At 41.2% G+C, this 12,995-nt stretch overlaps 2 protein-coding genes across 2 annotated transcripts; both read right to left on the reverse strand.

The window, feature by feature from the left end:
- Nucleotides 1–60: 60 nt before the first annotated feature.
- Nucleotides 61–3,881, reverse strand: LOC122333173. The gene is made up of 2 exons (XM_043230676.1): nucleotides 3,172–3,881; nucleotides 61–756 (listed from the first exon to the last, which is right to left on the reverse strand). Exons 1-2 carry the CDS (start codon nucleotides 3,511–3,513, stop codon nucleotides 454–456), a joined length of 645 nt encoding a protein of 214 aa, XP_043086611.1. The 5' UTR covers nucleotides 3,514–3,881; the 3' UTR covers nucleotides 61–453.
- A 637-nt stretch (nucleotides 3,882–4,518) lies between these two features.
- Nucleotides 4,519–12,681, reverse strand: LOC122333172 (cAMP-dependent protein kinase catalytic subunit alpha). The gene is made up of 9 exons (XM_043230675.1): nucleotides 12,223–12,681; nucleotides 11,677–11,805; nucleotides 11,502–11,600; nucleotides 10,917–10,999; nucleotides 9,547–9,673; nucleotides 9,276–9,371; nucleotides 9,077–9,199; nucleotides 7,758–7,922; nucleotides 4,519–7,645 (listed from the first exon to the last, which is right to left on the reverse strand). Exons 2-9 carry the CDS (start codon nucleotides 11,737–11,739, stop codon nucleotides 7,520–7,522), a joined length of 882 nt encoding a protein of 293 aa, XP_043086610.1. The 5' UTR covers nucleotides 11,740–11,805; nucleotides 12,223–12,681; the 3' UTR covers nucleotides 4,519–7,519.
- Nucleotides 12,682–12,995: the final 314 nt, after the last annotated feature.

Below are 12,995 nucleotides of genomic sequence, written 5' to 3' on the forward strand. Positions count from 1 at the left end.
ATATATTTTTTTTTTATATACCTAAATGATTTTAGAAACTTAAAGCATAATCATCTCACATATCGAATAACACATTATTTAACAAATTATCCAATTTTTCTTTAATATCGAGCAGCCCTACTCAACACAATGTATACCAGGGAGAAAATGTGCTAATAATGCTCGATACCACCAATATATTCACCCAAGTACGTTATTTTCCTATATTAATATGTGCATTAATTAATTATTATTAATTAACATTTTAAAAATGACAGTTCATAGGAGACTGCTCGCCGATTATCTGACCATCCCGGAAGGTCCTCACCGGCTGGGTTTGAAGAGTCCGAGGCCCTTCTTCTGATCCAAAATGTTAAAAATCCTTTATTTCAATAAACATTAAAACTCTGCGCACTGATGCACTTCTCTTTTAAGACCAGAAGAAGTGCCTGGATTCGTCTCAATTTAAACTGATTAGTTTGGCTTAACCCAAAAGGCGACCGACGGGACGAGGGTACCTGTGTCTTGCTGTGCTGCTGGCTGCATGTGCTCAGGTAGAGTGTAAGCGCTGTCGGCGTCCTGCCTCAGAGCATCATGGGTAGGGGAGTTCTTTGAGGACGCGGGTGAGGGAACGGGCTGACTGGTGTTGCTGCTGGTGACGGGACTCATGCTGATGCCCGAGTCAGCGGTGCTCTGAGCGCACATGGCGTCCAGACTGCTCTCGTCCCCCTCCTCGTCCATACTGCTGTCCATTCCTGCGGTGGTGGACATCTCGTCCTAAAAAACAGATCGCAGCAGCATTATCATCAGCATCATTTTTGAGCTGGCGCTTTGATCGCTGCCAGTACCGCATAGAAACTAATGCCACATGAGGATTCAACTAAACGCAGTGGAACTTCATATAAATGATCCAATTTATTTTATTAATCAGGGATGCATTAAATTCATTGAAAGTGACAGCAAAGATTTCTATTACAAAAACGCTATTACATTCTATTCGTCATTCGATAAAAATCAGATTCTTCTAAAATATACTGCTTTCATCGTTGATAATCAGCTTCGCATCACTGGAATTGATTCTTTATTTTAAATTGTAATAGTATTTACAATTATTATTGTTTTTGCTTTCTTCATGACCAAATAAATACAGCCTTGGTCTCTCAAAACAAAAAAAATTAAGTTACCTCCAACATTAGCGTATAAATAATCACATGCGGTTATAAAATAATACTGACCCTAAATGTAAATGAAACGCCTTTTACTTTGATTTTTTTTTAACACAAAAATGCTCTGCTCTGGACGTGGTTTGAACATCTCATTTTAGATCAGCATTTCTGTGAATTTATACTTTAAACTGAAATTCAGTTTTTCACTGTTAAGTGACTGAACGCATGAAAAATGACTATAATGACTAGTCAACTATAATGGATGCGGATCGGATGAACAAGGATGTTTTACATAAATGTCTCCATTTTTCTTGGGCCAGGTTGTGATGCGTTTCAAATTTTGCATTGTTGTTTTTTTTTTTTCCACGTGTGATGTTTTATTTATTTTTGTTTTCACAAACTGTTGTTTGCTTCTTAACAGTTTTTTCTGAAACGGTTATTTAATGGCAGACTCCCATTATGCCACCGGCTCACTGAACAACGATGGAAATGTTCAAAAGCCCAGGAATATATTCCCTAAAAAGCATGGCAAACGCAGATGACTGGAGGAAGAAAAACATCTACAGTAACTTACTAGCACGCGTACGGGGGCTTGAACGGGGACTTCATAACATAGAAATACTAGCACGTACCAGTATTTCACATTTAAACGAACGTATTTCGACTACACTGTGCTCGACCCGTCGCTCTGCGAAACTGGATTACGATCGACTCGAGCTTCACGAGCTTTCACGTGAAGGCCGCGCGCGCTGTTTATTCAGTCGGGAGTGAGCCAGAAACTCCTCTTCGGCCGTTCTCTCGTACGTTTTGAACCCCGTTTTGGTCGGCGCGGCGGTGTTGGGAACGGTCCAAACGCATCGAAATAACTTAATCACGCCGTACGAGGAACGTTACTGAGCGAGTTTGCTGAACGGAGGGGCGCTGAACTCCGTCTCGCGCGCCGAGAGCGAAGCGGGCTCATGAATATTAAGTTACGTAACTCAGCCGTATCAGAACGAAGCGGGCGGGCTCATGAATATTAAGTTACGTAACGTTCCTCGGCTGCATTAGAACGAAGCGGGCGGGCTCATGAATATTAAGTTACGTAACTCAGCCGTATCAGAACAAAGCGGGCGGGCTTATTAATATTAAGTTACGTCGGGTTCGCCAGCGCCCCTGAGAGAGAAGCGTGGTGAGTTCATGTATATTAATGAGGCACGCCACTGGCGAAGCTCAACGCAGACTCGTTAATATTCATGAACCCGCCCCGCTTCTCTCCGAGGCGCGCTGCCTGCCTGACAAGCGCGTCCCAAAGCAAGCCAATGTTAAACGTGGCTAAAGCCGACATTTTCCCCCTTAAAACACATCCAAAACTAACGCCAACATATCGACACGCGATAAATAAGTACGACAAGTTCGCGAGGCGCGCCGACGACTTTGGTCGCACTTCGCGTTCACGGACATAAAAGATCATCCAGCAGCGCGTCTAACGACTTGCGCTTCAACGATCCCTATAAATTGTCGTATCGACTCGGTCACGACGCGCACAAGCGCAAAAAAACAGTCTCCCGCGGGAGCGCTGAACAATCGCTAATGCAATTGTCTCCGGTGTCGCTCCTTGGGCGAAATGCGTCAGTCGGCTGATCCGTGATGTTTTAGGTGACTTTCCCCCGCCGTGCAAAAAAGCGAGTTCGGATTAACTGACGAGGATCGCATCGCGAAAGTTGAGTTAACGTTAGCGGACTCGTCCGGCGCATCGTCGGCGCTCGCGCGGAAACTCGCTTCCGAAAGATTTGGACCTCGCAGGATCGAGCGCTTCCATTGTTGGCGATTTCCCGACGCTCGTGGAGGATCGCGCCGCTCCCCGTCTGCGCCAGTCCGCGCGCGCGCGTCTCTCTCTCTGTGCGCGCGTTTGCACTTGCTTTTGCGTTCGCGTGCGCCAGAGCACTTCAACTAGTGAAAAAAAAAAACAAAAAACAAAACACCGACGCTTCGCATTCCGCGTCTCGTTTTTCGCCGGAGCGCAGCCGCTTCTCGATTCACTTACTTCCATATCCTCCATGTGATCCTCATCCACGGGACCCAGAGCGCTGTCGCCGGTGCTCCAGTCCGCGAGAGAAGGCTGTTTCACAGCACACTTGCCCTGCTCGGTTTTTCTCCTGCCTCTTAGCACCTTTGCCGCGTTGCGATACGAAACCGAGCCTTTATAGTTGACTTTGAGCACCGTTTGCTCCTCTATCAGTTTCTCCAGTTCTGACCGGGTTCGGTCCCAATCCGAGCCGTGTCGTCTTTTTACCATCCTGCAAATTCTGTCCAGGTCCGGTCGCGCTTTTCTCGACCTCAGCGAGTCTATGGAGCCCAGGATCCATTCGCGGTACGGCTCAGACATTATTCCTAATGGGCTTCGAGCTTGATAAGAGTGGATGAAGTGCGTCAGTGTTGCCTTCGACGTGACGCTCGCAGTCTTTCGAGCCGCGGCGCGAGCGCGCTGGAGAAGGAGAAAAAAAACGGAAACATACTGTACGCGTGCGTTGATCGCGTTGAGCGCTTTTAAGGTGGAATGCGCGAGATGCGCGGCCCGCCGCTAGGAGATTTAAGGAGGCACCGCTCGCCTGCACGTTTCCGCGCCGCTTAAATGGCCGTTGTTGCCGCTCTGGAACGCGATACTGGCGCGCATGCATGTTACACGTGAACAAGTACGCGTTATACAGCGGCAAAAATGCCTTCTGCGTTCTCAGCCGCTTATTTTGTAATGAAAGTGGTCACTTTAGGCCGTCAGTTAGTTGAGAAGTAAACGCGCCGAGTGGAAATATTAGCTATGCACTGCATACTGCACAGTGTGCTGAGCTCGCGGTGCTCCATATTTAACCAGAAGAGACACGCGTATCTGTTAGTCACGTATAATATATACACAAATGCATGCATTTCTGCCTTAGTGAACGCACTAGAAATGGAAGGTCAAGTCGAGCGCGTTGCATTATGGGATATGTCATTGTGCAGCGCGCCTCATATTTTAGCAAACGTAGCAGGTCATCTCAAGGAGATTTATAATATATTTATAATAACTCCCGTGCATCTCAGAACAGAACTGGCCCGGTTCGTGCAGGTCCACCCAAAATTCATAAGTGATCCGTTATCATTGGTGCTGGGCTCCGAGGACATGTGACTAATGACAACACGCATCCATTTTTTATGCTTTTAAGAACCATTCAAACAAATCAGGCACCGTTCTATACAACAGTCATCATCTGAGGCGGATTTAAAAAGTGTATCCTAAGACAAGAACACATTTTGGTAACTGGTTTTGATGCTTGTCAGATGCATACACATTATATACATATATGGCCTAGCGACTGATAAACACAATAACATTTAAGACATCACCGCATTCTCGTAATTTTAACAATTAAAACTTTATTGGAATGATACATGTTGCAAAATATTATTCTGTGTGTTTTTTTTTTATTTTTAATTTTTTTAAACATACTCGATGTGTCCTACGGGTATCCGTCAACTTCTCCAGAAGGTAAAATAATTACTGTTAAAGGCAGAGAATATACAGTATTGTTTCCCGAGAAGGTACAATAGACTACACCATCACCATACCCATGTCGGGAGGAAAGAGACTCCTGTTATTGAAAATACACTTAGAAAATATGCAAAAAGTAAATCAAATGTTTTCTTCATGATTTCTTTTTTTAAAAAGCAAATAGAAGAGTGTAGGAAACTGGATGTGTACAAAGGCAAACTGTATAATGGACCGATGCGCGCACGCACACACACACACGCACGCACACACACACACAAAAAGATGACTGACGATGTGAACGAACAGACTGAAGGATGAGTGACACCCATGTATCTGAAAGGAAGGGACGGGACCCAGAGAAAGAGGGACGACATATGAACACGGCCAAAAATGTCACATTTTTCCATGCTCTGACAAAAAAATAAAAAATAAAGATGTAATGAAAGGTGCGTCTGAGCCTTAATTTCCCCAAAAAAGTCAACGCTGCTGCTTTCAACAGATGAAGATGAGAAAGGAAAAAAAAAAACAAATCTTGTGAAGCCAACCTGTACATTATAACTCGGTACACCAGTTGATTGAGAGAAAAGTCTTACGTTGCTTCTAGTGTCACAAGACCAGCGCAGAAGAGCCTGCTGGGTAATCTAAACGTACAGACGCCTTCTTTAAAACACTGATTGTTTTGTTCTCCAGCTATTCAAACCAAGAGATGGAGCTGTTTCTCCCGTTTGCACATCCATTTTATGACAAAGTCTCCAGAAGTGGGGCAAGAAAATGTCCCAGCAAAAGCTGGTCATGCAGGGAGAAGAACGAGGGAGAGAAAATCCAAACCTACCATAAAGTTTTGTGAAATAAATCCTGCCCTTTGCTAGTTTGGGTTTCTTAATCCGAGCACCCGGATGATCAAAAGAAACGACCCGATCTGGTGTGTTTTGGCTGTGTTTTCTGGCAGAATACACCGACATAACATTTCCTGAGAGGGAAGAGAACAGTAATTTTTTTTTTATCTCGTACTGCAATTGAATGGCATCGAAGCCGTTCGGTGTCCAAATGGGTTCCTTTTTTCGGTTATTAAAACGAGTCGTGTGAGATGCCAAATTTAACCTGGCACCGATCTGTAGTTTCGCACACATTCAGCAAAATTAATTTACATTACTTATAACAAACAAACCAAAAACTGACTTTGACTTCGGCCCCTAACGAACAGCCTGAAGGCCTGAGCTGTAAGCGATGGGCATCTCGGTTAAAGGTAAAGCGTATAAACTCTGCGCCGACGGCAACAGCGGGTCAAGTTAGGCACCGCTATTGGTGCAGAATTCACAATTTCCGAATCAAATGTTCACTGACGCAAAGCTTTTCGAGCGTAACGAATAAAATCTCTGCAACGCTACGCATTACTGCACACTTCTGGAAACTAAACGACATCAACAACGAAGAAAAAAGTAATCATCACGGGGACGTTCGCGTTTTAGATTGTCTTGCGTCCAACAGCTTACAGAGCAAGAGAGCGGACAGATTTCGATCGGTTCGTTGGGACGATATTTCGATCGGTGTCTTGATAAAACACAAAAGAGTCAGCATGAGCAACATATTTGAAGCATAAATGGAGATTAACCAGCGAAGCCTTAGAGAGCTAAAACGCATTGGAAATCGGCCTAATTTTTCATGCGGAGGTTATTCTTATCGTTGGCAAGGATGAGCTGCTCAGTTAAACAAAGGGTTTGGTCACTAGCAGGCGACACAGCAGAAAAGAATAAGAGTAATAATAATAATAATAATAATAATAGTAAAAAAAAAAACATCCACCAAAAACCCAGTGTAATCACAGAAACAGCCTTAAACGATTTCCTTTAAAAGCATCTTTTTTTAAAAAAAAAACAAACATCTGTAACGCAAGCCTTTGTGCTCGCCGCAAATTCATTGTATTCCTTCAGTTCCGCGTTTTGTTAGTTTATCTCTGGAAATTTACCTCAGGATCACAGCCAGCAGAGAAAACGTGTAAAATAACGGTTTCGGAGCTTCAAGTGCGCTTGCATGCTACAGTTGTGTCGTTTAAAATAGCGCCGCGGTCTCTTCGGTGGCCGCTTTCAGCCACAAAGCACATTCTATGGGCTTGAGCACAAACATACTCGTTTAAAATGCATTAAATAATATGGAGAATGGCTAACGATCATCCTAATTGACAATCTTTATACTAAGCGGCCGATTCTGTCTGATCTTAGAGCACCGTAGCCAATTAATACGAGATGATGCATTTGAAGGACGGTGGCGTGATGCTTGAAATCCACGTGAGAAATGGGTGATGATTCGGTAATTCGGGTTCGAGTTTGGCGTTGGGTGCCGATAGGTGCACAGGAAGTAAACATGATGTGACGGGGTGGAGAACTACAGAGCAAGGACACCTTTGCTAATTAAAAAAAACAAAAAAAAGAGGGAGGGGGGGTCATTTTCTCTGGAGAAGCCAAAATTCAGTACCAGAAAGTAACTTCTATATCTCTGGAAAATCAAAAAAAACAAAAAAAAAAAGAAGAAGTCACAAATATCCCCATGCCAGCCAGTCACAGAGAAGTGACCGAATCTCTGCCCAATGGACCCTGGCTACCAAACAAGAGGGAAAACATGAAAATGGACAAGTAACAAGTGACGAAGGATCTGAAAAGGCAACACTGCTGGCGTCTCTCTCTGGACTTGGTTCTTCTTCTCCCTCCGTCTGCGTGTGAGGGCTCTACGTTGTTGTTACCGCATAAGGCTCAGCCCAGTCCATCATCATCATCATCATCACCACCACCACCACCACCCTGGAAAACGTTTTCTTCTCTCTGTTGCCCCACATCTAATTTCTCTCCATCCCTCTCCTCCGCCGCTACTTCTAGAATTCAGCAAACTCCTTTCCACATTTCTCTGTGAAAGAGACCCGGATTTCTTCCTCCTCGTAGTCGTCGAAGTTGCTGGTATCGCCGGGGCCTTTGCACTTGGGGATGAAGGGGGCTTCCACCTGAAAACACAGGTTATTACATTCTCATGAAACATTACGTAGACCAAAACGTGTATAGACGATGGGTCTTTTACAGATGGGGAAGGACAAGTCGTCAGTATGACTGAGGTACCTTCTTCTGGTAGATTGCGATCCAGTCGGTGGTTGCAAACCATTTGTGGCCCTTGATGTCATTGACGCCGTTCTTGAGGTTCCCGAAGCGCTTCGTCAGATCTACCTGCAGCAGGTTCCTCAGCAGGTCCTTCAGGTCAGAGCTAAAATGTGAGGGGAAGCGAACCTGGAAAAAGATTAAGACACGCCGTCACGGTTTGGGATTTTTTTTTTTACGAACAGATGTCTTGTTCCAATCCTCCAGAACGTCTAATCATAATTAACACTAAATATTAAAAAAATTTAAAACCATGTAGAAGACAGCTGATGTTGGACTCAAACCATAAAACACACGAGAGCAGCAGCAGAGGACAGCAAGCTAAAACCTTTCGGTGAATTACTTTTTTTTTTTTATTATTATTTACTTTAGCGTCAAAGGATATACTCACGACAATAAATAGATAAAGAAATATGTCATTTCTAATACGTCACAATAACTATTTTTTTGAGTTTAATAATAGATGAAAATGAATTTGTCCCCTGGTAAATCATCTATGAGTCAGACTATTGCCTAGTAACATTAAAAGCAAAACATCCTAATAAAATAAAATCAATACAATAAAACAAAAATAAAAAGCCTCTGCTAATTTATTTAATGTAAATATAAAATATGCTTGGTTATCCAACCCACACACACAAAAAAAGGTTAAATTTTTTTTAAGGTAATATTATGTTAATATATTTTCTTAGGTAATATTACATTTTTTAGAACTTAATCGTTTATTTTTTAGCAACTTTATTAAGTACCTTTGTGATTTTTATTTGGTTTTGTTCTTTATATTATTTTATTTTGTATTTATTTTATTATTTATTTAAAGTTAGTATTTCTAATAATGCACATTTCTGTGTAAAGTGTTTTTCATCTAACATTTTCTTAATCATTTTATTGCAGCTTTGTTTTAAATTTAATAACTTCAGTTAACTATAATAACCCTGCTCTTTTACCAAAATTGTACCCATATATAACACCATAAACCATACATAAGCCGTGATTTTAATGTATTTGTTTACTACTTTGTAGTATTTCTTAATACTCTGTATCAGCTTTCATATAGACGAGTGTGCTTTATTTTTTATTTAAATTTTAGTAAGCTTATTTGATATCAGACGGTTGCTTAAGCAAGTTTTTCATCTAATATGTCAATTTATATTTCGTTTTTTCCAGCTTCATTTCAAATAACGAAACAACACCGGTTCAGATTACTACAGCGGCACGGACATACGCGTGCGATGCGCTGCACTACATGACATCCTAATGTGATAATCTCTCTCTGCACTCACCTTCCCAGAAACAATCTTCTCGTAGATCTGGATGGGCTGGTCGGCAAAGAACGGAGGGTAACCGGCAGCCATTTCATAGATCAGCACTCCCAGAGCCCACCAGTCCACTGCTTTATTATAACCCTAAAAGAGAAAAAGGAGTCATGCCAAAATGACAAACTAAAATAGCTAAAAGTAGTAAATCAGCTGCGGTACTCACTTTACTGAGGATGATTTCTGGCGCCAGGTACTCAGGTGTGCCACACAGTGTCCAGGTCCTGCCCTTTACACGTTTAGCAAATCCAAAATCTGTTACCTGAGAAAACGGCAAGAACAAACAGTTCGTGGAAACCAGTGAATGAGCCCGGGACGGTCTTAAAAAGGACGCTCAAGCACAAGACAAGGTATAATCTCTGCAGCCACGTGACGTTCCCGGAGCTGCCGTCATTACATTTCGTGAAGTCATCTGATTTGAATGCCTGCGTGTTTACCTGTATGTAGCCCTGCTGGTCTATGAGCAGGTTTTCAGGCTTCAGATCTCGGTAGATAAGATCGAGTGAGTGAAGGTATTCAAAGGTCAGAACTATCTGGGCGGCGTAGAAGCGGGCATGAGGCTCACTGCACCGGACAGAGACAAACAGACACAGCGTAAGTGTACAGAGGTCACAGGACCCCGCGTACGCAGTCATACAAGAATGGGACGACTGAATAGTATTTTTCAAAATGACCTTTTCGTGCAGAGTGTGACTAAAGAGTGCGAGTAAATGAAAACATCCCACGACGCTTTAAATACGAAAGAGCACCGTGCATAAAGTCATTGTCTCGAAAGAGTCGCCTCTGAATCATTAAAACGAGTCCCAAGGCGTTTCATGTGGACCTCAACATCAAACATTAGCCTATTGTCTGCCCACTTGTCGGTCTTGTCTGAATGAAAATGCTAATTCATTCTTCGCCGCTGGGTGACGTTTTTAGAAACTCTAAAAGCTCGCAAACACTGCTTTCAAAACTGCATTTGGAAAATGATCGTTGAACTAATTGTTTGGAAGTCATTAAAGAAGAAAGATAAAAAAAAAGTCAATGAGAGAGTTTTTTATTTTTATTTTTTTTACCTTGAATTGTTTGGGACTCCAACCAAAATATGAACCTTTCATAACCTGTAATAGGTGCACTTTAGATTCTAAAAAATACTAAAAGTAATAAAAAAAAAAAAAGACGATATGCAAAAGAACCAAACGTTACGCTACGTGTTAGGCGATTATAAAATGATGATGATCAAATTGTAATTGAAATATTTGAAGTCGAAACAAATTTGAGAAATTCAGCTGGATCTCCAGCCTGGTGTTTCATATCCAATATCAGTTATTCAGTGCATCGGTCACTTTCTGAGGGAGGTTTCGCAGTCAACAATGCACGTTTTGAATCTTGTAGAGTTGCTAAGTGCCTTCAAAAAGAAACTATGAATTATTTTTTCAATGTTTGGCAAGTGACAACTTGTCCTCAGTGTTTCCAGTCTAAATCTGACTCTTCCGCTCGAGAAAGTTAGTAAGTAGCCAGCGGTTATGTAATATTTATTGCAAAACTGACCGAAAGCACTGTCAGCAGGATGCGGAGACTCTCTAGACTTGACTATTAAGTCCCTAATCTGGTAATATTTCGAGCACGAGGCGATTTCGAGATTGTGTGTCATCACGCAGATGATGTGGCACAGTTTGTAGTATGGCACTAAAAATAGCAGGACAATAAATAGCCGAAAAGAGTGATTTCAGAAGAAAGTTTTAAATCTTTAAAACTAACTTAAAATAAAATAAAAAAAAAAAAAACATTTCCAAGTATAAAAAAACCTGGTTGAAGTATAACTCACCTAAACCGGCCGATTCTACGTAAGTGAGAGAACATCTCACCTCCAGGAACATACTCCATTACCATATACAGGTTAGTATTATCCTACGAACAGAACGCACAAAAGAAAAGAGCACAAAACCACTGAGATATTCATGAAGACTTCATCCAAAATACATTAAAACACTGGAATAATGTTTCACAGTATTAATCAAAAATAAACAAGTTATTCCTGTGATGCAGAGCTGAATTTTCAAATCATTTCCAAATCCATTCTTCAGGGTCACACGATCAAAAATTATTTGCTGCTCAAAAAACATTATTATTATTATAATTATACATGTTAAAGAGCTTAATAGTTGCGTGTAAAAATTTTTTTTATTGTCACTGTTGATCAACTTAACGCGCGTTTGCCGCAAAAATATATATAAATTAGTTATTACTTAATTATATTAATCATTTTTTAAAAAGACATCTTACTGAGGCTGAAAGACTAACATACAAATATTTTTTGCTGTATCATCCTTGACGAAAACATGCAAGTACTCACACACACACACACACACACACACACACACACACACACACACACACACGCAGCTGGTACCTTGAACGAGTGCTCCAATCGCACAAGGAAGGGGAAGCTGACGGCCTGCAGGATGCGTTTCTCATTCAGTGTGTGTTCTATCTGTTTCAGTTTCACCACCTGAAAGACACGAGGAAATGAGCTCCAACGCACCGACGCGCGGCTTCCAGCGCCGATTCTTCTGTTTGCGGCTTACCTTCTGTTTGTCGAGGATCTTCATGGCAAAATGCTGGCCTGATTCTTTGTGCTTGACTAGCATGACTCGTCCAAACGAGCCGGTGCCTAGAGTCTTCAACCTCTCAAAATGGTCCAGAGATGCAGTATTCTGAGGAGCGGAAGATAAACAAAATGTTGGAAAATGCACGTTCTTGTTATGTTTTCAAAGACAAATTTGAGTTTTTGTACGGTTTATCTAGAGCACAGTCAAACTTGTGTGACTTATCTGAATGTTCACTAACAAAAAAATCAACAGTTTAAAAGGTACGAATTTCAGAAATGTGATGAAATGCAGCAAATAAATCACATTAATTTTACATCAGATTGTACTTTTATTACTCTCTTAGAGTCTCTAGTACAAAAGCTGTCTACTACTGAACAAAAAAAAAAAAAAGACTGGTGTAAGAGAGAAAAACAAATGGCAGGTCACTTCACATTGTGTCCATAAGAGGGCGCAATGCAACTCGCATTAGTTCATTGGTCAACAAAGTGATTGTATGAAGTGCAGAAAATGGGATTAACTGACCTGTGCTGGGTTCTCCCATTTCTTTAGGAAATCTTCTTTGGCTTTAGCAAGAAACTCCTTAACTGAAAATTAAAAAGGCAGAAATAATGTGCGTGTTACGACTTAATTATGTGCACAACAGAACAACATTGCACAAAAAAAAAAAAAGTCTAAATATAAAGCTTGTAGATCATGTTAAAATATCAACAAGCAGATGTGTAAAAACAGGCATGGCTGTATGGCAGTCAACATTAAACTTTTACAGCCCCTACAACACATTAAAGTCCAGAGTTGCTGGTCTACCCTTATTTATGACAGCAATTTACGACATTTAGTCAGCTTTGCTGTGTATGAGCTGCAGAAATGCCTGGGAAGACTGCTGAGAACTACTATTTCCACGTCACACTGTATGTACACAAGTGAATCATCTTAAACCATTTCTCATTCTCAGGTGTGATTTTATTTTTTATCGAGTCCTAGTACATAAAAAAAAAAACATTACCATATTTTTTACAATTTTGAAAAAAGGCATTGCAGCATTTTTTTTTATTTTTCATTAAAAGTATACTCTTTGTGGGCACATACAGGTAATATAAAGGAACAGTTCACCCCAACAAAAAAATAAAATGCTAATTTAGTCATCAATTCTCAAAAGAAGATAATTTATAATATACTGGTAACCAAACAAGAACAACTGATTTCCATAATATATATGCTTTGTCATGAATCTCTGATGGGTTGTTGACGCAAACTGATGATTTTCACAGCATTGCTGCTTAAATGTCTGGTTAGCA

The sequence above is a fragment of the Puntigrus tetrazona genome, unplaced genomic scaffold, assembly GCF_018831695.1.
Source record: "Puntigrus tetrazona isolate hp1 unplaced genomic scaffold, ASM1883169v1 S000000210, whole genome shotgun sequence".
Taxonomy (NCBI): Eukaryota; Metazoa; Chordata; class Actinopteri; order Cypriniformes; family Cyprinidae; genus Puntigrus; species Puntigrus tetrazona.